Source organism: Scophthalmus maximus, chromosome 6 (genome assembly GCF_022379125.1).
Source record: "Scophthalmus maximus strain ysfricsl-2021 chromosome 6, ASM2237912v1, whole genome shotgun sequence".
Lineage (NCBI taxonomy): Eukaryota > Metazoa > Chordata > Actinopteri > Pleuronectiformes > Scophthalmidae > Scophthalmus > Scophthalmus maximus.
The window spans coordinates 21984684-22009733 of record NC_061520.1 but is presented as its reverse complement, the minus strand read 5'-3'; the positions used below and the strand labels follow the sequence as shown (position 1 = coordinate 22009733).

Sequence of the window (25050 nt, the reverse complement as noted above, 5' to 3'; positions counted from 1 at the left end):
ACGTCTTATTTCCTTTTTTCTGTCTCGTTGGTTTTTATTTGATAGGATTTACTGCTTTCATAGCTCGTGTGTTGTGCAATTTCGCTCCCAGCTCTGTGATTGATACCACGGGGGAAGATGTTTCAAAAAAATCTTGCTTGGTTCCTTTTTGAGCTGGCAAGTTGCCCAAGCGTCTTAGCAGGATGGACTTCAATGGACTTCAGCTACTGCTTTCAAAATGTGCCACATTGTGACAGAGGAAACTGTCAAAGCATTTTTTGGAAGAAGGTGCATGTCAGAAAGTGCCCCTCCCCCTCCCCCACTTCCACTTTATTCTTTTCTGCTTCTCAGCGTGCAGAGGCGGACGTGTAAGATGATACATCACAACTGTGAGATCTGTTTACACAGTCCCTCCTGAGGCCTTAAATGAATACACAGCCCCTACATGCTGCTTCCATAAACACTTATGGCTCCGGAATGGGGAGCTCATTAGGGCTGCACGGTAATGAGGAGCCATCCTGGTGCTCAGCAGTGGGTTAATTGGGCCAGAGAGGGCAACAGGAGCCGAGTGTGAAAATGTGAATGGCAGCGGAAGGGTAGCCTCTCCGCACATACACACACACACACACCAGTACAACTCACACATTTTATCCCACCCTGAATGGACTTAGTCTGAATCGCAGTGACCCACGGAGGTCAGCTCGTAATCACCATGGCAATGGGAGCGGCACACAGGCCCTAACCGCGCTGAGGGACGAATAGCCACCACTTAAGTTTTTTTGGCAGCATGGCATGCAGTCCCAGCGTGAATAATGTGCAGACAGGGGCCTCCCAACAATCTGATGGCTTTACACAAATGGGGCCTTGTGGGAGGACATTCATCAGCAATAAAACACCTCTCTCCTCAAGGAGCCTGTTGTGTCTTCTGTGGTGACACGGCCACAAACCTGAGACCGGGGGGGGGAGACGACATTGTTTAATGCACTGCTTTATGAGGGCATTCTCTTAATCTTAATCTTTAGAGACATTAAGCTGCGAGACCGCAGTTCGGACCCATTCTCCGTCCAGACTTTTATTGACTGTGATGCAGTCGGACTTTGTGCACAACTTGCAGCCTCTGTGGCCATTCAGCGTCACCCTGCTTCTTTTCACCATGCCCGTGTTCATTCGATCTAGTTCCCAGTGCCGCCTGATTGTTGGGCGAAATATCTAATGTTTAAAATTGAACTTTTTTCTTCCTGCCAGGCATCAAAATATTCTCAGGTCTTGTTTGCGGCTCTTGAATTAATTTACAATGAGCACAAATGCATTATTTAGAATAAGTACATCACATTTTGTCTGGTGTAAAACGAACTCTGCTTAGTTTCATCCTCCACAAGTCTGTTTATTACTTGAGCTCGACTGATGCATGATACTTTTGCAGACATATCAGTGTGTGTTTACATTTGCTGAAATGCACCAATGTGAAACTTTTATTTCACAGAATTTAGAAAAGATGTGCATTTATGGTAATATTTTACGTAAAAGAAAATTTGATTATGTTCCTTATTCAATTTCTATATATTTGGTTGCATTTGTGTATTATTTTTATTTATAACGATTATGGTTAAACTTTATAATATCTTGCCACAATTACATTTCTTTGTCATAAGCGTTCGGTAACGACATCTTAGGCTGCATCCACACAACTACATATTCATTTTAAAACCGCATTTTGACACTGAAACGATCTCTGTCCCCACAACCGTTAATCCCCGTCCATTCTAACACACCTGAACGTGTATAACGTGACCATTCATGCATGTGCGTGCCGGTGGGAAGCAAGGTTTAGTTATTTAGTTACAGAAAATATAAAAAATGTTAACGAGAAACAACAATGGTGAAAAGTGAGAGCAGGGATTTCTTTTCTTGGACAGATGATAAGGTGGTATTAGTACTTCACCACCGGTCATCGATTCGTGACTGATGAGAATCTATCAGGAAGCGAGGCGGCTTGACTGTGTCATTGTTTCCCAATGTCCACTAAAAAAACTAAAGCGAGGCAAGCACCGTTTCCAAACTTCTCCGTTTTAGGCACTTGAAAACTCTGAAATAGTGTGGACTAGGGCTGCAACTAACTATTCTTTTCATAATCGGTTAATCTGTTGATTATTTTCTTGGATAATCGATTAGTCGTTGGTCCATAAAATGGTGAAAAATGTTGATTGCGTTTCCCAAACGCAATGCTGTTTTCTTTTGTCCACACACCAAAGATATTAAGTCTACTGTCACAGAGGAGCAAAGGAACCAGGAAGTATTCACATTTCAGAGGCTGGAATCAGAGAATCTTGCCTTTTTTTCATAAAAGCTACTTCAACCAATCATCAAAAATAGTTGGCCATTAATTTACTAATCGATTACTAATCGAATACTGATGTAGCTCTAGTGTGGACGGCAGGCGTTAACATGGCAGCAGTGATGGATTTTAAAACCACGCAGTAACGTGGATGTAGCCTGAGGAATCTTCCCCCCCCCTTTTTTTCTTATGTACATATATCTGCCGATATATTATCATCAGAATTTTTTTCCCTAATATCAGCATCGGCCTCCAAAAATCCACATCAGCCGTGGGTTAATACCAATCACATCTCCTCCTGCGCTGGGCTGCAGCTTCTAACTGTTGCCGTATACGGTGGTGAAAGTGTGTGTGTGTGTGTTTGTGTGTGTGTGTGTGTGTGTGTGTGTGTGGGTGGCGCGGTAGTGGAGGAGGGGGAGGGCTGCGCCTCTCTCTGTAATCCCTCTCAGTCTCTTATCACCTCTCGCAGGGAGAGCAGCAGCGGGGGGAGGGGAAGAGTTCAAGCCCTGTGTATCTGCAGCGCTCCTCGGCTCTACATTATTAAACATCCATATTTCCATATTTCATTGAGCCTCCCGCGCCTCGGCGAAACGCGGTCTACTTAGCATTCAGACGAGAATGGGATTTGGTTAATGGGTATTAGATTTGTAGATGGTTATCCCGTGGCTATATCGTTGCTTTGCAGAGCCTGTCGAACAGTCGGTCGTCGTGTCTCACTCTTCTTGAGAACCGCTGACGGAAGATGTAGTTGCATGCATCTCTTTTTTCCTCCTCTTTGCGTAGTCTTGAACCAGTTTAATTGAGAAACAACTTTTTGCTTTCCTAACTTGCCCCTGTTTCTCCCCCTCTTCATCCTCCCAGGTCCAACAAGGTGACAGCCTTTGCTGAAATGTTACAAAAAGCCTCTCTGCGGAAAGAAGACTTGGAGCTGGAGCTTGAGGAGCTGGAGGAGGCAGCAACAATGGTGGCGGAGGAAGAAGGAGCTTCCGAGAGCGCTCCGATATCCCGCGGTGTCTGCAGCGGCGCTTCCAGTGACAGCAGCGGCAGCAGCGCCTCGTCTGATGAGAGCGAGGAATCTGAGGCTGAAGGGCAAGGTTGCACGGAATCCAGCACGAGAGGAGGAGGAGGAGGAGGAGGAGAGCGGTCCAAGGACAGCCCTCCCCAGCCCCAACCCACCTCCACTGCCTCTCCCATCCCCCAGGAGCCACCGAGCACACTCCCCTCAGCAGAGAGGAAAGTGGACGCCCTCCCCTCAGCCTCACAAGGCACCAGACAGCTGATCCAGGAGCTGGGAGAGCGTGTGGCGGAGGAGCTGAAAATCTCTCAAGACTCCAGCTGCAAAGCGGAGCGAAGCTGTTCACAGCTGAGCAGCACTGAGGCGAAGACAGAAGCATCTGGCAGCGGCGGCAGCAGTGGGACTTTGTTAGAGCTGCGTCCTCAGAGGAACCCTCTGCTCATCGTCCAACCACGGGACGATCCTGATGTCAGCGACTTCCTCAGCTGAGAGACAGGGTTGTGGAAACTTAATAATTCTAGTTTTCTTTCTATTTTGGGATTTTTTTTTCCTGCTTTGTGCAGGTGAGATTTTGGGCATACACCCTCTTCTAAAGGACCTTGTTTTCCATCTGGAATTATATTTTCTTCATTGAGGAAATTGCTGAGCTTCATTAAAATCTTGACTTGATATTTGATGGTTGAGCAGGTTTTATTTTCTTCCATTCCATCTTCTTCTGCCTCATGTCATCTTGACTTTGCTCCTACTGCTCCATATCCAATCTACATACTTGCTACATAAGTGTGTTTGATTTTATATGATTAGTTTCAGCTCCTTTTCAATTATGCAAGGTAATTCAACACTTCTGTGAACATTTCACTAAAGTGTAGAACTTCTCTATTAACCATGCATATTCCCATATCCCATATTAACACATTCAGTTTGTATACCCAGGTTGGGCTCTAATAAATGAAACTGGAATGTCATTCCAGGAAGCTGACAAACATTTTTTCATTATTCATTGCTGCACATCACTCAGCCGCGCTGGCCTGGCGGAGCTGCTTGGAGGGAGCTATCTTTTCCCAATAAATAGTGGGAGAAGCACGAACCCCCTTGTGGAAATGACTCTGTCGACACTAAACGGGGCGACGGAGCGCACGCGGGGAGAGTGATTGATTCCCCCGGCATGAATGGAGGAGCGCCGTGGACGTGGCTCAATATCATCGGCGGCGTCGAGCCGGCGAGAGAAAACAAACAAGGAAGCACATGTCGGGCAGATAGATGAGGGCTGCACGAGCGAGGCTGCGGCATAAGAGCGCCCGGGGGCCCGAGGCAGCCGCGAGATGGAGGAGCAGAAGGCACTCGGGCCGGCTCCGTTGTGTCCATGTCCACATACAGCGGCGGCAGCGAAAAACCCCACCTCGGGGGGCAAGGAGGTGAATCTCGACTTCCCCTGAGTAGACTTGATGTTTTCCATAAGTGAACAAAAATGAGCCAAATAAGCAAGAATTCGTCAGGCTTTGTGATCCTACTGGATTGCAATGAATTAAGGGGGGGGGGGGGGCAAAGGTCAAGCATGGCTACAGTGCCTCTGGCCTTTTTTACTTTTTTTCCCTCCAAAGCGGGAATTTCATCCGGCGTTGAAGCTCAGGAGACAGCGGTGATGATGGCTCCTCAGACAGAGGCCGTGTGTCTGTGTTACCGAGATGAATGGTGTTGTTCGCCCGCCTCCCAGGGAGAGACAACCTCCTCGCGAACACCCCCCTTGGGAGCGCGCGTCCTCCGCGCTGTTGCGGGAGATGAGATGCGCCGTGGAAAAATCTGCTCATTTAAAACCGCCCTTCGTTCTGGGGGGACACGAGTGTGTGGTGACTGGGCCCCCTCCCAATGCAGGCAGCCGGTTCCCCCCCCCTGCTGGGGGTTTTACATTGACTAAGTGACACTGGGCTCCGACGCCGTTTTTCATCTTAAAGTGGCCTCCGTATTCCTCCATTAGTGCAGCCGTCTCCGAGTCTGACTGGAGGCTCGGCTCTTCAGTCGCTTCTTGTGCAATTAATACTCCCCTCGCACGCACGACATTTTTTCAAGGGACCAGGCGGCGATTCATCGACCACAGCTGATAAATTATACAAGGCAGAAATTTATGCGATGCCTACGCTCTGTTTTGACTCAGGCTTGATAAATAAGCCCCTTATCCGTGTACCGAGTGTGCCCTTTGACCCCCAGGGGGTCTAAGGAACTGTGCTAATGTGTTCAGGTGCTCATGTAGGCCACCGTGGAAATTAGCCCATTAGCAACAGTACATGTGCAATAATGAAGATTAGTTCTATCAAGCCCCATGATATATTTCCAGTTTCCAATTAAACTCCTAGACTGTGGCGTATTTTCATAATGAACCATTAAAAAAACCAAAAAAAAAAGCCTACTCGTAATGTCACAGTCGGACTGGCCAGCGGGAGAACTCGTCCGCACTGGGAGAAAACCCACCACATGGTGGGCTGTCAATGGATCAGCACTGGGGAATATGGTTGAACAGACGAATTGATATTTGAATTGATTTTTCTGTTGTGTCACTGGCAGGTAGATTTGTTGTCAACCATCATCGCCTGCTTCTAGTCCCTAGCCCCCTGTTATTTGTCCAGGCAGACTCTGCTGCTGACCTTCACACCTGGACGACTCACTTTCACCTTGTGTTATAATCTGAGGACACGCGCTGTGCACAACATCCTCAGGATGATGCAGGTGGCCCCTCTGCACAAGACCATGTGTAAAAAGTAAGGGGAACGCGTGAGAGGGTTATGACTTGATTGGGCATCTGCTGTACGTAAAGAGATGTGCAGAAGAGGAACTCACACATGGACTCGTCATTCACGTTGGGTGCCTGTGAAAATGAAGTGAACCACTTGACTCCTTGTTATGTGCTGTGTGACCTTGCTCGCCCCGCCGTGAATAGAAATGTCTGAATTATCTCTCCAATGTGGTAATGCATCTCCTCCATTTGCTTTTGTTTTAAATAGGAAAGGCGGCAGCAAGGACAGTGTCTTCACTGACCCCCCCCCTCCCCTCCTCTCCCAGCGACACGCAGCCTCTGCTCGATCGTAATAGAAAACTCAATCTCCTCTCCCGTTCCTGAGAGGTGGCGTGATTCTGGTGCTTGAAAAGATTAATAGCCCTCAAGAAGAAATGAATCAGGTGCTCTCCAAGGCCCGACTCGCCCAATGGCTGCCCGAATAGAAATCCCTTTTGTGCGGGACGCTCTCTCGCGCGGCTGTGTCGTGGCTCGGCTCGGCCCGGCCCGGCCCGGCTCTCTCCCGCTCGCCTTTTTTCTTTTCTTTCTGGCCCCCTCGTACTGTGTCATGTCGCTCCAGGCTTGGCCGGCGAACAGAGGAGGAGCTGCCCTGTGCCGCCGACGGGAGAAAAAAGGGGAGCAGGTGGCCGTTCCCCCTCAGCTCATTCTTCGGGGGGCCTTTGTAGTCGGGCCCTCTTGAAATGACTGGCGTATGATAATGAGGGAACGAGTGCATGGGATGTGTCAGTGTCTCTCAGGCTGACAGTGCTGACGGGGGGATTATCTAAATGGGCTGGTTTCATGCTCCTAATCACAAAAGAAACAGTGAAATACCCCCCTTTTCCTCAGTGTGTGTGTGTGCGAGTGTGTTGACAGCGACGGCATCCACTTGTCGTCAGTGGCGTTGCCTGGCTGATTCCCCTCTAATTGGTGTGAGCAATGTCCGTTAAATCACTCCTTAACTCTCAGTGGACATGTGCTATCAGGCAGCTTAATGCTGCAAATTGCCTCTGCCATGCCGGAGCTGTGTGTGTGTGTGTGTGTGTGTTTGTGTGTGTGTGTGTGTGTGTGTGTGTGTGTGTGTGTGTGTGTGTGTGTGTTTGTGTGTGTGCGTGTGTGTGCGTGTGTGTGCGTGTGTGTGTGTGTGTGTGAGTGAGTACAGGGGACATTGCAGGGCACAACGGCGGAGGAGAATCCTCTGGAAGAGCACGCCGCACACGAGACTTGACTTCCTCAGACTCTGACCTGCTGAGATCTGAACACTCACCACGACATGAACTCGTCCGTGCCGCGACCATTTCACGCTGGTGAACTCCGGCACATTTTTCTAACGAGGCCGCCGTTAGCCAGTGTGAAATGGCGGCACATTTCTGATGAGGCTGCCTCGGGCCCGTTCCGTCTTTTGCACCCAACGGTTGTTCCTCATCGGAAGCCAGTCCACGTTTGGGCGTACGTCTGGAAAAAAAAAAAAAACCCCGCCGGCCTCGTGTTTGTTTTCGGAGCTAAAACAGCTGTCAAACACGATTAATATTTCAGCGAGCGACTGCGCTGGAGGGAACCTCTGAGTGCGACGGGAGTTGGAAACAACAAACCAACACTGTTGCTCTCTGGCGTTCTCCCTCCTCGGCCTGCGTCTGCCCGTAGATGTATCCGTGGAGCCGAGCAGCTCTTTCAGGACGCCCGAAACACACAGCAGCGCAGGATGGGAATCAAACTAAACTGGGCTAAAAGGTCTCTCCTGGTCGGCGTCGTCAAACAAGCGCTGCAATTTTGCGCCGAGGTCGATTGAACAATCGTCAGACACACTCTTTGATATATATATATTTTTTCAGATGCAGGCAGTTCTGGGCTTTGTGAGGGGGGGGGGGGCGGAGGAGGGGGGGTGGTGCCTCTGAGCCGAACCTCCGAGGCGGTGCCTGTGTTTGCTCCGCCTCGCGTCCACGGGACGGTGCCCTTTGGCCTCCCGTGTGAAGTGCACGTCTCTGCCCGGAGCAGGCCGAGCCTCAGACTAACGATGCCCCTCGGACGTTGGTATGTTGCAACCAGACGGTGAACAAAGGTTTCTCGTGCTCGCCCCCCCCCCCCTCCCCCCCCCCCCCCCCCCCAGCACTCTGCAGACAAGCTCCCCTGACGTTACCGACACGGGATCTTGACACGGATAAAAGAAAAGCTTGCGCTGCAGCGCGAAACACAGGAACACACTCGGCCCCTTTGTCTGAGAATTCGCCCGGACAGTGCCGGTTCCGCCGCCTCCGTTGACGTGCGCCGGGCAGACGAATGGACTCTCCCCCCCGTTTGATCGCAGCCGCCGGAGCACAGACACATCTTCATCCTGCCGGGGTTTTCATCCTCCACCGTTCTTGCTTGAACCTGCACTTTCTTTTTCATGCTCTGTCTCTCTCTCTCTCTCTCTCTCTCTCTCTCTCTCTCCCGCCATCCGAACGCCCCCCGACCTCACTCGCGGGCCCTCTACCTCTACCCCAGTCGTGCAGCGTTTTCCAGCACCTCTCCGCTTCGCCCCGGCGCACGTGGCGCGAGTTGGCCTCCTACCGTGTTCCTCTACCCCCCCTTGGGATGTGTTGCATGAAAGCAGATACCCACACTTCCTGCTCACACGGTGTCTCGGGCTTCTCGGGGAAAGACTCGGGCCGCCGCTCATCAAAGAACCAGACTGTGAGACGAGCGCAGACGAGAAAGGGGGAAGAAAACGACTGAAGCGCCATTAGTCGACTGGCAGCCCGCTGGATTCTCCCGACATCACAGCGAGCGAGTACGCCCGTCGCGCGTCAACGCGGTGTCAAGCGGCGTGAACGGCGTCAGATCAGACAAGCTGACGTTTTTCGCGGAGGGAAGCGGTCCGCGGAGCCGGCTGCGGGCTCAGGGACTGCTGCGCTCACAACGCCGAGGGAAGCCAATCGGCTGGCAATCGGATAACTGTCGATGAGGCCCCGGCTGGATCTTGCGTACGAGGAGGCGGTTGACCTCCGGACCCTTCAGCGGGTCCAAATGGCACGGGGTGATTGCGATGATGAGTGTCTTCGTGTGCTAAGCGAGGACTTCGATCACCGCAGCTGTGCTGCAAGGCTTTTCATCTTGATGATCTTTTTTTCGCAGGTTCCGTCAGTTTGATGTCGGAAAAAATATATATACGTTGCCAATGAGCGGGGCATGTGAGCAATGAATGCCCCCCTCCCGCCTGTTCAACGTCAGGGATCGGGGATTCTCGATTACATTTTCCAAATGTAACAAGCGCCCGTTTCGTTTTGTCCCGGCGTTTTCCCTTTCCTTTTATCGTGTCGCAGCTTTTTGTGCATGTGAAAAGACAGATACGTTTCAAAGGCTTGGGTCTGCAGCCAGGGGAGTTCTTCTTTGCCGCAGGACAAAACGGTGCGTTTGCCTCAAACACCCCGATTGAATTCCTGAGTCAGACATGCACAGAAGGCCGGGCCTTTTTCTTCGAACTTTCCCGGAAGAGCTCAGTGTGAGAACGCCAATGTTGCTCGGGACATTTCCTGCAACCTTTCCTGCCAACTAATACAATTTCCAGAACATGCCAGAGTGAGGCGCATATGAGAATACAGCACTACAGCACTACTCTGGTGCGCGTCGGGTGACCCCGGCCTTACTCAATTGACTTAACATGGGCGCCCGCGTACAGTTTTTACGGATAACGATGTTATCTACAAAAATAATGATAAAAACCCACTGTGAGAAGCCCTGTAACTAGATTTACTTGAGAAGGTGGTTCAGGTCTAATCAGCCGGTTCGACCTGGCTTTTGACACCCGTCCGGCAGAACCCATCTATTGTTGCTGTGGTTACCGTGGCGTTTAAAACTGATCGAGAAGCCTCGGGATAAGGGGGGTGACATTTTCAAAAGACTTCTCTAAGCAGCTGATTGATCAGAGCAGACTGGGTCTTTGTGGAGGCGGGCCAAGAGCCAAAACACGGCGTTTCAGACTGAAGATGAAAATGCGGGCTGCAGCAAGACAAATAGTACATTTGTTGAACATTACAGCCCCCCAAATTAAAAATAATTTGATCCTGTAAATGACCAAAGTATGGGCACTATAATTTCCCTTTTTTTTTTTGATCACTCCATTGCGACACAACGAATGCCTATGAGGAAAGACCGTCTGTAAGTGTTCAACAAATTCCCCGATCATACTGTCGAATTAGGTCTCAGCATCTTTGGACCAGAAGCTCAATTAGGAACATCCTTCATTTATGCTTAATTCAAGAAATCACTCTGCAGTTGTTGGGCACGCTGCATACATATTAATGCAGGGGCTCTTGGTGAAAGACTGAATGAGAAAGCAGTCGACATGAGCTGTCAGTGAACACCAGACCCGACGTGGTCAGAGCATCGACTGAGAGGAGGTCAATATCATTGACCAGTAGAAAGATCAAGAAATTCCAGGGGAGGCGGGGGCAAGAAAGTCTTTCCCTGAGATCAGGTGGGGAAAACTGAGCCGGCTCCACTGGCTGAATAAAGGCCGTGAGATGGAAACCCCGACTGGGCTGAGTATTTTGTTACATATGCTGTTCCCCAAAGGTCAAGAAAGTTCTCCCCTCCTCGAATAAATCTCGTGATTTGAACTAGAAACACGTGCATTTTTTTCATCTCCGATTTTTCTCACTCACGCGACATATTGAAGTTGGCTATTTGGATCAAAAGCCTCGAGATGTGTATTTTTGGTAATGCATCTGTCTGCAGCCTGGTCCGGCCCGTCCTCTGATCTAAAAGTGTGCGTTCCCCTTTAACATATTCCAGCCCTAATGTGCACTAATCTCTCCAGCACGAAAACCAATGGGGCGCGCGCCCACCCACGCAACATTCAGCTCTGCGGTTGAGCCGGGAGATCTCCAGCCTTCGCACATCTGTGAGATGTTAGCATCACTCGTGGATTTACTGGCGCGTCGATTAAACCGCTCGCGCGCGCACGCACGTTCGCACAGCTCCCCACAGCCCAGGGGTGACATCAGGACACGCTGCATGTCCCGGGCTGTGAATCTTATCAGGAGACAACAGGACCTTTTCAAGTGTACAGACACGTGAGATAATGTGCCACTGTACCTCATGGACTGCAAATGCATCATTGCATTATTCATAGAGAACCACAGTTGTATTTGAGCCGTTGCGCTTGGGCAGAAGAAATCATTTCTGCCGATGCCAAGAAAGACATGACAAGACATAAATCGACCATAATTGGCAGTCACTGTATGTGGAAATAGTATGAGGACTGTATTAATATAGCACTTTTCTAGTCTTATCGACCACACAAACCACTTTACACTACAATTGACATTCACCCATTCACACACACACACACACACACACACACACACACCCAGCACTTCTACCAGCCATGCCTCTTCACATGCTGCACAGTGGTCAGGGGCAATCTGGGGTTCTGACTCTTGCCCAAGGACACTTGGGGATAGGCGGGGAATCGAACTACCGACCCTGCGATTAGCAGATGACAAGTTCTAACTTCTGAGTGACAGGAGGATGAAGTCAATGAGCTACGGTCCCGGTCGAAATTATTGGCACCCTTGAATTTCAAGTTCATGATTCAGGATATCCAAAAAAAACCCAGAATGTTTGAATATAATGTCCAATGTTACTGAACAAAAGAAAAATAAACTTAAGGTGCATAATGTAATAAATTCAAATCATTTAACACTGACACTAGATCTTTTACTCTCACAGCTGTTCGCGTATACTTCCATATGAAAAATGGACAATCGCCATCTTCATCTTCTGCAGGGGCAGAATCGTAGGCACCACCGATGTACTTTGAAATCTGCAGCCAAGGACGGAGGACACGCTGACGTGGCAGATGGCGGCGGCGTTTCCATGTTGCGCGGCGCGGGAGGCACACGCGCGCTCGAGGCTACAACGTTCCTTTTTTAAAGTCAAGTGAGCAAAGCGGCCGGGGCGGCAATCACGTGCCGCCACCGTCTCTGGTGATTGTCCAACAGCCGTGTTTGAATTGGGCCGAAACAAGCCCGGCGGAATTCGCGCCCTGCGCCGTTGTGATTGTGCGCAGTGGCACTACACGCGGGTGTGCCGACTGAAACGTTCGATTGGAGCCGCAGCAATCGTGTACGTGTCAAGGAGCTCGCGGCAAGCGCTCAGCGTTTAACTGCGGCAGCAGAGGCATTCTCCCTCTCACGGGGGGAGATGAGAGGCAGCGGTGAATCAATCCAACATTCCATCCATGGATCATTCCCAGTGTTCGTCTCAGAGGGGGTGGGTGCCAACGGTGTCATTCTTGGAAATGCACGGCCTGGCAGACTCAGCCATCCGGCTTGTTGGAGGACGCACGACTGTGACAGGGATGTGACAGGAGGCGTCGTGACAGGCTCCAATCGAGAACAGACCCAGAGTCTGGACGCCAGAGAGAAAACACGCGCGTGTTGTCATCCTCCAAACTGATGTCTATTTAGAATCTATTAGGGAAAGTATGCTGTCAACTTGGTGACTATTATTTTGTCTGTTTGGCATCGTAGCTTAGCTCAGTGTTTGCCAGTGCTCTTCATTTCGTCCTTTCCCTCTCCCCAACCTGATTCCCATTCCCTGCGTTCACATGGACAAAATATTCCTACTAAACTGTTTACATGGGTCATGAGAATAAATGAATATTCCCATGCAGCCACCCGTAACTCCGGTTAACATTAAAAGGCTCCTGTGACGAACGGACCACGGCTACGCCCTCCCTGACCTAATTCCCCCATGGAGGATTTCCCATCCTGTCAAACTGCAGTCCCGTTGCGCCCGTGGTGCACCGTCACTGATCTGCAAGTTCTGCGGAATTGCATTCTTTGCAGAGTTAGTCGATTCGTGTGCAACGTGCAAAGCTGATTGTAAACAGACGAAAGAAGAAGAGTGTTCAAAGGACCAAAAGTTGAACATTCAGACCTGCACTGGGGTCCCGAACCTTTCCCTGAATGTTTTCCAGAGGGGCTTACACGTGAGAACGCAAAGTGTCCATAAATGTCGCTCCGGGCATTTTCCTGGAACTTTTCCTGCAAGCACCCGAGTAAAATCAATCAGAGTGAACCAAGTGGGAATAAGGCAGGAAAAATCTCCAGAGGATTAACCGTGAAAATACAGGTGCCAGGGAATGTTGCGAAAATGTTTCCGTTGGTTTGAACACGTCTGACTTGGACAATATCCTGATGCGTTCATCATATGGTGAAAGGAAAAACTCTGTTTGTCTGAGTTCATGTAGGAAAAAAACAGCTCAAGAGTTCTTCATAGAGGTCGAATAAAAATATAGCAGAAACCAAATCCTGAAAGATTGCATGGTGAACCTCGCTGAGTAACTGTTCTTGTGACATCACGAAGTTACAGAAGTCCCGACGGCTTGTTTCACGGAACAGCTTAGTAGTACGGACTTGTGTGCGTGGACTGGATTCTTTGGAACTGTCATGGTTTTTTTTTATATCGCAGCTAGACCTGTTTTATAACCAAAGAAGGATTGGGAATACTTTCTACATTATGAGACCTTTAAATACTAAATTCCTAATAAAGCTAAATTTGGAATAACCCCAAGGAAACAAGCTGTTATGAGGCATTGCAAATTCAGAATATTGTCATATTGAGAGTGGTAGTGGGATACTAGTGGCTGGTTCTTGATAGAAATCTATCTCTACCTCGAGAGGACTTAACAATTGTCACAATGTCGGAGGTCCACTGATCCTGACAACAACACTTCAATCAATCAATACCAAGAAAAGCTCTAGTGATCATTTGGATACAAATGCATTGATAATTGGGTCATTAAGTCATTATTTAACAATCTGTGTTGTGATTAGAATGCCTTATTTTTTGTCTTATGATTTATTAGACCAAATGTTTTTGAAAAGTGGAAATTAAGAAGTTATATCATCAGACTCTCCTTCTCTTTCGGAGTATATTTTCCATGATACACATTAAAAAGGGGCAGTCACAGGCCGTGCAAAGAAAGTCTAACCGAATTAATAAGTAAAGTGATAATGTTAATTTTGTTAATCAGACCTGCAGATCCAATTTTTAAAAAGAAAATTCATAATGGATCTCAAAAAACGAACCAAGTCTCAAACCTGGGAGCATTTCATTTCCTCGACGACTCTACATCCCGTGTTAGCGAAACGCTGTTCTCACTCGCTGTCAAACGAGCCCCCGTACTTACCTTGTCATGACGTGTTATGACACGTTCTAATTAGGCTGTTTATTCTTTCCGCCTCCCTCGCGGCAAATTTTCCCCCTCCGCTTCCCGCCGGGTCGTCATATTTCCTGTGCTCGGCGCGGGCTTGCGTCCGCGCCGGTTCCACTGCGTTAGCGCGATTTACATCTCCGCCACACGAGGCCCCGGACATGCAACGCTTTACTCACAAGGCATAAGGAGGAGAAGCGCCGTGCAGTATTTTACATGTTCCAGTTACATGGATGAGTGCAGCGCAGACAACCTGCCTTGGGCCCGTTCTCCACCGTGCAAACACTCGCTTCAGTGGACAAGGACAAGCTGCGACCTTCTCTGACATGACAAAGCGGCGGGCTGTGTAAAAGTCTGATCTGACACAGCTGCTTGACTCTTAATGGCGTGTTTCTCCTCACATGACAGCCCTCCTCACAATGTTATGACCGCAAATTGTTCATGCCGCGTGGGGCCATTAGAGGGATGCGCGTATGAGATTTATCTGGAAGTGCTTGTTCGGCCTATCCGCTGATATGTGCATGGTATGTGGACGACTGTAATGTGTTCCTCCTACATTAAATCAGCAGGAGCAGCCGCCCACTGCAGAGATCCTGTGCGTTGAACGTGGATAGCAGAGTTAGCTGCACGGGATTTGCTGAGGATTTCACTCAAACTGCTCTTTTTTCCCTGTGTTCGGCAGTAAACAGCTGTTTTCAGACATGACCCCACATGTAAAATGTCTGGGAAAATCGGGTCCAGACATTTTCCCGGAGTTCGCGTCTCACATATGACGACCGCAGCAGGGGATTGTCCGACTCAGACATGTCCACGCCAACAGGAACATTTCCGGAAACACTGCGTAGGATCTGGGTAGAGCGCGCAGGAGCCATTTCTTTCCTCAGTCATCAACATGTCCACTCGCTTCCGAGAAGATTTTCCAGCAGTATTCTCACAAGTGGCTCACTCGGGCACTCCAGCCCCATCTGGAAAAAAGGAAAGGAAAATATGTCTGGACATAAAGAAACACAAAGATTCGCACAGTCCTTCATGGTCCCCAGAGGATTTCTCCTAATGACACCGGTAGTCCCAATGACTTTCCTCTATATCCACTGTGATGGACAGCCATATGACTGAATACCATGAGGTGAGATGGCACCCATGGTGCACAGAGAATGAATCCTACTGATTAATGGGTTTGACATTTGTGTTTGGAGTGACATTTCTTGACAGCAATTGATTTCATACAAACACTCATTTCCCCTGGCGGCACGGTGGCGCAGAGGTTCGCACTGACGAAGGCACTCTGGCTCCCCCCAACCCAAGGACCCCAAAAGGACAAGCGGTTTGGATAAGGGATTGACGGACATTGGTATTCCTGTGCGGCTGAACTGAAATAAATTTGGTGATCTCAGACTTTTTATCTACTGCCACCACCGAGGTCATAATTTTAATTCATGCGATACAATGACCAAAACCCCATCCGTCTCCGCTGTGCTTAACCGCAGCCTCACAAAGCTGCTGGGCCTTTGGGTCTTCCTACCAAGGTTTGACAGTGAAAGCAGTGCACAGCAGCAGGATGCATTCAGGCGCAGCGTTTAGCGTTGGTCTCCCGCATTTGGACAACAGCCACTGTAGCTTTAGGTCAGGGATACGTGCATATATATATATATATATATATATTTAGCTCAGGTTAAATGCAAACTCTTTTGCAGGCTGAACAACGGCTGAGAAATGCAGCTGAACCACGTCCTGCGTCGACAAGCCCCGCCAGTCCTGTTCAGGGTTCTCCAAGGCCGGCTTGCAGTTTTTCCGAAGCTGTTGTCAAAGCAACAAGCAGCAAACCATCAAAACCTGCGGCGTACACACTGTTTACCGGATCGCTGCTTTTCAGATATGAAAAACCCCATGAATTATGGACAGACACTGTCCCCTGCGAGACCTCATGTAGACAGTTTGTCTTTCAATTAGGCAACTGAATTCACCACAGGCGGGAAAATCCGGCTAAAATTGAGAAGTGTCAAAACGAAGGGTCTGAATTTTCATGTCAGTTTCCTTTCGAGTACATTTGAAAAGATTTCTAAAATTCCGTTTTTGCTTTGTGAGTATGGGGTATTGAGAGTAGATTTGTGATTATTATGACAATTTTAGCATAAGATGTCACAACATGTGGGGGCGAGATTATAGGATCGACCGCCCTGAATTCTTCAATTCCCTAAGGACACGCGTGAGAACGTGCAGCCTCAGACGGGGGGGATCAAGGCGCCGACATCCACTGTACGCGCCGGATAACACATATTGATTTGTTTTACCACTCGGTCCGCTAATGATGTTGATTCCTTTCGCATGCTTGTGTAACGCTAAGTTGTTGAGCGTTATCAGCGGCCCCGCAATTAAATCAAAGTGCGCGGCGCCCACGTGGTGCACTCCCCCTGTCCGACTCTCCCCCGGCAGACAGCAAAGGGCAAACTGTCTCCCCGGGGCAAGGAAATCAGGTGTATTAACAAGTCAATGAGAAATACATGTGTGTATAATTTCACAGTGAGCACATCTGACCTTTGTTAATGATGCCACTCAAACCTGCAGGTGGTGTTTCTCAAATGAAGTCCCGCGGGAGCGGCGTGCATCGCTGCTGCTGCTCCCGCCGCCGCTGAAGCAGCTCCTTCCCCCTGATTGGTGGGAGAGGAAGGAAGAACAAACACTCAATTAAAAGGGGGGAAGAAGAAAAAAAAGGGAAACTTAAAAAAGGAAACCGTTGTCCAAATCACTTTGCATCAAAACTCACCGGGGTGCTCGCTTTGTTCTCCTTCTCTGACACACTTTTTTTCTTCTCCTTTTTTTCTGTGGCACTGGCGGAACAGATGCATCTTGCACCAAAGTGCCGTGGTCTGTCGTTGGTGGGCAAACATGCTTCCATTTGTGAGTGCTCATCTGCACACACTCTTTTTTCTTTTTCCTCCCACCAGCCAGCGGTGTACTTACACCGTTCACGGAGCTTTTCTTTTCCACCAGCTAGTGCAGTGAAAAAAAGACGGACAGCACCGGGCGTGGTTAGCAAGTCCTTGGGAAAAGCAATTCGTCCTCTTCCATCCACAGCCACCTTCTCCCCGCTTGCTCTTCCAACTGTTGTCAGCCATCTCCTCCTCTCATCTCCAGGAGCCCTCTCACTCCATCTTCATTTTCTGCTGTGCTTTCATCACCTGCTGACTCACCCCCCCCCCCCCCCTCCCTGTACCTCCCATATTACTCTCTTTCCCTGAGCTCGATCACACACTTATCACGCCTTGTATCGCAAGAATCAAATGTGAAGGCCGGCCACTGTCTCGCTGCTTAAATCTCCCCATAATGGAGCCCAAGGGTATCTGAAATTGAGTGTGAAGACTGCATCAAGGTCATTTGCTCCACCCCACAGGATAGTGATGGATGTGTTGTCTGATTGCTCAATTTGGCTGCCCTACTTGAGGAGGGGGGAGCAGATCTCATAGCACTTTGCGAGCAAAGGGAGTGTCGCTTTTTGCGCGCACGGCCACAGAGTCATTCCAGGCGGGAGAGAAGAGATGGAGGGGTGGGATGTAATTGGAGAGCGTACACTGTACAATAGCCAATGGAGCCGGGGGGGGGGGGAAGAGAGGGGTTCTGTGTCCAGGTACTTGAGTAAACATTTGAAGGGATTAAAATAAAACGTATTGATTGCTGGACGGACGGCGCACCATCTGTCAATACTCTAATCTGCCAAATTGACTGCGCCTCGCCGAGCACAGCTGGATCCAGTCATAGAAAACCATAAACACCGGCCGCAGTCGGCGGAACCCTTTCCCGAGTGCCTGTGATTTATAATCCCTTGGATTGTGTTTGCGTGCACTTGTGGGAATTGCTGTGGATGGACATGTGGGGCTCAGCCCCTGCAGTTGCGTTGAAAGGCTCACACACTCAGGAGGAGCCGGATCCGGAGACTCAAGTTGTGTTTCTGTGCAGGTTTACTTGGTCCGTCCACCTTCTTGAAAGCAGCCATGTGAAGTGGAAACTGTTGACCCATGACGAGTCTTTTGCCCAATCTCATTTGTTACGCCTCTTTAAACATGACAGTTATGAGTATTAGGCTCAGTGTCTCATTTGATCCACTCTAATAAATTTGTAATAAAAGTATAACGTCATAAGGAGTTAAGATATTCAAACTATGGATTTATATATATTGCATGCTCGAATATAGATTTAATAGAATAGATTGAATTACTTCCCAGCTACTCGTTAGATTGAAAACCCAACAGCCAATCAGAAAGTTGAGTGAGAAAGTGAGAAAGTGCTGTTCATATGTACAAATTTTAGGTACTACTGTTTTAATTGTGTATTTCCCTTTCATACTTATAGTCACTATAGTTCAGAGGGAAATACTTTTCTCAATAAGAGCTTAAACACGTGATGTAATGCATTGTTGCATATGAAACGACCAACTCCTAGTTTGGATTTACCGAAATACCACTCAAATGAAAATGCAGCAATATTAATGATCCAATGACGCAATAATATGTCATATCTGGATCATTCTCTTCTCTCACTTAAGTCAACTTTTGAATTGGACTTTACTCATAATGGATTTATTTATTTTTTCCATGGGATTTGTCTGTGAGCTCACCGAGCAGAGACGTTGGAAGAGTAAAGGAAATATTATCATTGCATTGTGCGCATGCGAAACATTTTGGTGAGCACATTTGTTTATTCCACAGAACTGATATCTGTGGAGGTTCTCATTCATCCAGGTCATAGTTATCCGCAAAGGTGTTGAATCAGGAGGAACTGGACTTATTTGGACAAATAACTGATACTTAACTTGATCACATTTCTCTGCAAAATATAACTTGCATGTAAAAAAAATCGAATATTGTCCTGCCCCTAAAATGTCCTATGGCGTTCTCAGAACTGAGACACGACTATAACACCACACACCTCGGCTCCAAGAAGACACATCGCGCAGCAATCCTGCAATCGCGGGTGCAGCAGGAGGCACGTACGAACCCCGGTCCCCGAGTCTGAGGTGTTGCGCTGTCAGACTTGAAATCAACAGGCACGTAATTGACAAGCGAGGCGTGATTGTCTTAGTCTTTATTCAGTGTTATGTTGGAGAGTTAACAAAGCGTGAGATTGGGCCGTGCCTCCGCGCTGCACATTCTCAGCTTGCAGGCCTTTTGTTCGGCAGCCCTTTGTGGAACCTGCCCAGTATTCATTGAAACTCTCCTCTGCTGAGTGAGCTGAAGGAGCTGCTTTTTTTTTTTATTGTCACACAATCTTATTCTCTCCTCAACACACACACACACACACACACGCGCACACGCACAGGCATGCACAAAGGCTGAAGCTCCGCCAGCATTTCGTGGGATAATCTACCTTCCTGAAGGTTTGCTTAAGCACCCTTCCCTTCCTCCCTTCCAACCACACAACCCCACTTCTCCCCCCCCCTCCTCCGTCTTATCGGCCCCAGTGTTAGAAGCATGTGGTTTCCTGCCAATTTCTGGGAGCCGTGAGCAGCCTCTCCAAACAGGAACACGCATGAAGACATTCCACCACTGAAGGAAACAGTGTCCTCAACCGCCCTCCCCTCTTTTTCAACCCCCCCCCCCCAACACACACACAAACACACACACACACACACACACACACCCCACCCCGGACGCTTCCACACATCCCACAAAGCTCCGTCGGGGCTTGACCACTGGACAATCGTTGCACACAAACATCCACGGACAGACAAGGCCGGGGCGCAGACCACAGCCATGGACATGGAAATGAAGATAGCTGTGTTGTGTGTGTTGTGTGTGTGTGTGTGTGTGTGTGTGTGTGTGTGTGAGACAGAAACAAAGTGAGAAAGTGTGTGCACGTGACTATGTATGAGAGGGATGGAGTGAATGTGTTCATGTGTATCTACACCAGAAAGCAGGGAAGGTGTTGGAGTCGAAAGAAAAAAAAAAGTATAATCATAATCGTATCCTGAACGTTTCACTTTGGAATTGGGCGCCTGACTGTGAAACAGAAAACTCTTCAGTGTGCTTACACACCGCACTTAACCGCACGTTGTTGAAGAGGTGCTTGTGCTGTATGTTTTTTTCAGTTTTTTTTATTGAAAAATCTATAAAGCTTAAGTCGAAAAGCAAACACCAGCGTGAAGAGTGCTGAGAGAGCAGTTGGAGGGCCGTTATGTGCCTGTGAGAAGAGTCAATTTGTTTGACATGGCGGCGGGAGTCCGCTCTGAAAAGCAGCCGGCCGGGTCATGTGGCGAAAAAAGAACAAAAGGCAGACTCACATGGGCGTCATCTGCATGTGGAAGGTCAAGTAGGTCCAATCGCGGTAACACGGTGGAACTAGCGCAGACGCAGCAGCCGAGACTTTTTTTTCCGCCACGACGCCGCTGAAAGACTCTGTGACAGAGACGGCGTCACTATAAACTGTGTAATTAGTAGGCAAAGGATGACGCAAGCCTCAAAAGGGGGCTGGAGTCAAACAAAAGTTTGGATTCGAGCACGCAAACAACGCACAACGGTGAGCGTTAACTCATTCAAACTCTTATTTAGAAGCCCCTTCGCCCCTCTGCCTTTTCGAAGGGGTATCGATCGGGGAATGTTACTGGAGAGCTCTGCGAGGGATGATTAATCATAAGTCACTTTCTCTCCCCTGTGTGTAATGGATCAGTGCCAGAGAGAGCAAGGGGGAGAGGCCGCGTCCTCAATCTGCCGTCCCGCCGCCTCTTCAGCAGCCGCTGTTACCACCGCTGCCTCGCCCCCTCCCCATCTTATCTCCTCTCCTCGGTTTCTTGAGGTCCTCTCGGGGTAAAGTACACAAACGGCCCAGACAGAGAATCTTGAAGAAACGGATCTTTTCTTTTATTCCCGTTCCAGGGTGGTTGTTCTCACCGGGCGTGTACGTGGCGGAGCTTCTTTTCTTTTTTTTGGTGTGTGTGTGTGTGTGTGTGTGTGCCCACATAAATGATTGAGTGCCATATTGAGATTACGCAGTGGGCTCCTCTGGTCAAACTGCGGAGGAGTGTTGAGATTCCGATTAGCTGTTGGATGCTCAACAAAAAACGAACGTATTTGAAGCAGGATGGCTTGTTTTTAAGATGCTGAACATTTTAAGTGCATGGTTGCCATGTACTTGATTTTCTTTAACTGCTCGAGCTTTGAGGGAAGGTTTTTTTTTTCCTGAGAATGTGATCGGTGCACAGAAGGTGTGCAATGAATTGGTCTCGATTTCTGATATCAAATTATATTTTACGAGGAAAAAAGCAAACGTATGTGGCCTCCTGAAACTGAACATCATCAGTTTGTGGAAAACTCTGAAGTACTTACCCCCTGTGAAGCATTTGACTGGCGTGGTAATTCAGACCTGTAGTCACCTTGCAGCCTCATTTTCGAAATCTTTCTGCAAAGCCCTGGATAAGTCTTGGAATTTCTTTACATTTGATTCCCACTTATTTTTTTGTGTGTATTCCTATTTCCAAGCACTCACTTCACACAGTCAATGGCCAGGTGCTTGGTTTGAATACAGTTACTTCATGACGTGATGTCTCTCCCGTCACTATGGCGACTATTTCAGTCAGGCTGTTCAGGAAGGTTATGGATACAGTGGAGACAACATACTGAAGCCTTTAGGCATGTGGGGGGAAAAGACGCGGTTATGGCAAATAAACCATGGTTCAGGTATGGTTAGGGTTAGGCAACAGGTCAGGGGGAGATTGTTGTTACGGTTGATAAAAGTGAAATTCTGACATTGATACCCATGGCCAGCTGTGCACAGGTGAGAAAAGAGGTTTAAGCTTCTCTCCCAAGATCTTACTTGTCATTCTTTACACAGCTTCTCGTGTGAACAACCTAGTGCAACACTGAACGTTTTCCTGCAGCGACTGTCAGAAAGACGTACGCTGTTATCCACATTTTGACCTAAGTCTCTCTCTTCCAATCCATAGCCTATTGGAATGACTACAGACACATGATTTCTGATGTGGTTGGACGACATGTTGTACCATCTGGTTTTGATAGAGAAATACTCCGGCCTTTAAGTTGCCAGCATGCTTCATCAGAACTGCTTCTCTGATGGTTGCATAGCTTCAGAAACCCCCTCCTCCCACACTTCCCAGACGTTCAGATCAGTTTGCGGTTGAAGCCCCTCTCCCACTGCCCGTTCACGGCGGGAATGTTTTGTCCCATAGCCGGATCGATGATGGGGCGGACGCCATCGCTGATGTGTTTCACGTCGCTGCGTCTCATTCCTGAGCGTTGGCATGATATCACGTCACACACTTTGTTTGGTTCAGTGTAAACGAGCACAGGTGGAAAACCGAGGACTCAGTAGCAGGATCCTGTATAAAAAAGGGCTATTGATTAGTGCAGTCATTAAACCTTTTTACACAGCCTGTTCAAGACGGCCTTGCCCTTCTGTACACAGAGGTGATAGGCATCGCTGTTCCGCCTTCACACCGCCTGTTGAGGCAGCCGCAGAGCCGGAACGTTGGGACCGACACCGACACTGTTGTGCGACACGTCATGCCTCTGATTCTGAAACGCTGGCACGATACAGTTTGTCAAAATCAAACACAGGAGCAGCAACATTCGACACTGCCCTTCTCTGCACAAAGGGCCCACTGCTTCCTGGAGTGGCACTCAACACCGACCCCTAGACGCCCATAATTCACGTGGCGCGGACGTAATTGCCGGGACACTGGACGGTGTGTCACACAGGAGAGATCGGTGGTGATGACGTTTGATTGGAATATTGGCTGCTGCCGAGGTTGGAGCGGCGATTTTCTCCCAACACTAGACACCGCTCAGTTTTTACACATTTATGCCCAGAAGCAGTACAACCTCAATCTTCTCCTGTCAGACACCGAGCAGCCCTCTGGAGTTACAGCTATCCAAGGCTGCTACGTGCTTCAAAATGCTGTCGACTGGCGCCGGATGCAGTCAGATTGAGTCTAAACAGTTTTATGTTGTAGGTAAACAACAATTTGACAGTGACTCACTCTCCTCGAGTCTGCTGGGATGAATTTTCTTTTTTAACAGTTTCGCACAAACATGATTGGCAAGACCGTCGCCCTCCTTTGCGTCACAAAATTCCTTCCAAGTTGTTTTCCGCGTGTCTCACCCCTGATGCGTTCCTCCGCCTTAATGTCATGCTGTTCAAACTCAGCCGCTCACCTCTCATACATAATGAATGAGGGCCAACTGTTTGTCTTGTGAAGTCGTTTGCGCGCAGAGTAGGCGCCTTGCTCAACGGCGTAGCTGATGGATCTGCTGCACGAGTGTACGTCTCTCACCTCAGTGAATGCCTCCTTTAATATGTTCTTTATCACCGTGGTATCAGCAATATAACCGGTCTGCACAGGTATTGTGAAAGAAAAAGAATATTCGTAGCTGCAAGAAGTCACCCTACCTATGAATAAAAATGAACTCTGCAAACAAAAACAAAAGAACAGCACAGTCTTTTTTCCCAGGAACTCATTACAGAAGCAGTGAGGCAAGGTTTAATGTTGTTTTGACTGAACTGCGGTTATCAGTAGGCAACCGCGATGAGGCTCAATTAGAGCAGCATGCTATGAGCTAAGCAGAGGTAATCACTGGGCGGAGGGCAGACTTATGTGGAGGCAGGGATATTCACTCTGAACCAGGAAAAGCGAGGGATTCACAATGGGACCCGGAGCCGTGGAGAGCAGCTAATGAGCCTACATGATTCACGCTCGGCCTCCCCCACAGAGAGCCTTGTCCTGGGCAGAGCGGAGGCGCACAAGAGGTGCAGGTTCTGCCCCAACACATTCCACGACACACATGGCTGTCAGAGCCGGGAGGGTAAAAGGGGGCGATTAAAAGCTACTCTTGCGAATGCTGAGACGTGTTGTCTCGTTAGAATCTTGCATTAACCGGGACACGGTGGCCATGTTTAATTCATCGAACAGAGCGGGGACAATGTGTCCTCCAAGGTTGCATCTTCCCCATTCAGCCTGATGCTCACAGGACAACCTGCTCGTGCTGATGAAATGACCATTCATTCACCATGGAAGACAACAGACAATCTGCTCACATATACCTATAATCCTGCATGGAGGATAATAACTTTCATCTTTATATGGGACAAATTTAAAAACTCTATGTGCACATACTTTGAAGGGAGGCTGTGGCTCAGGAGGCAGAGTCGTTCGTCCACCGACAGTATATGAATGTGTATGAATGGGTGAATGTGACTTTCCTGTAAAACACTTTGAGTGGTCTACGTGACTAGAAAAGCGCTATATAAATACAGTCCATTTACCATGCTGTGTGTGATGACCTTGCTTTCAGGGAGTCAAGGCGTGAGAAGCAAATTAAATGCACCATTCCTTCACAATTGAAGTTATTTAACGTGTTGAATTCCCAGCTTTGAGTGTGCTGATGTGTTTGTCTAACCACGGCTAGATTCATTTTCACCAAGCGAGCTTCCCGCTCTTTTCATCCAATGCATGCTGGGAGACGCTCAACAAGTGGAGCCCGATGCATCCTGTGATGCTGGTTCCTGGCTTTTGTAGTGAGGAACAGCTGGTCTATCCTATATATCTATATAACACAACAAATATTTAATTTTTGCCTGTGTTTTTTTTTTTTCCTCAGGCAAGAATTCAAAAAAAATTTAACTAACAGAATTCCATCTGTCTAAAACCCGAAGGTTGGCAGTTTGATCCCAGCTCCCGCCAGTCCACATGCCGTTGTGTCCTTGGGCAAGACACTTGACCCTAAATTGCCTCTGACGGCTTTTCC

The 25050-nt window shown here is 48.6% G+C and overlaps 1 protein-coding gene across 3 annotated transcripts in view; it reads left to right on the top strand.

Annotated features, from left to right (window-relative positions):
- Positions 1–3998, top strand: part of shq1 (SHQ1, H/ACA ribonucleoprotein assembly factor) — a 37666-nt gene extending 33668 nt beyond the window's left edge. For all 3 annotated transcript variants that reach the window (XM_047332861.1, XM_035632247.2, XM_047332860.1), the window contains exon 12: positions 3176–3998. In XM_047332861.1, the coding sequence (XP_047188817.1) occupies positions 3176–3818 (643 nt within the window). In that variant the 3' untranslated portion in view covers positions 3819–3998. The remainder of the gene's footprint in view (positions 1–3175) is intronic.
- Positions 3999–25050: the final 21052 nt, after the last annotated feature.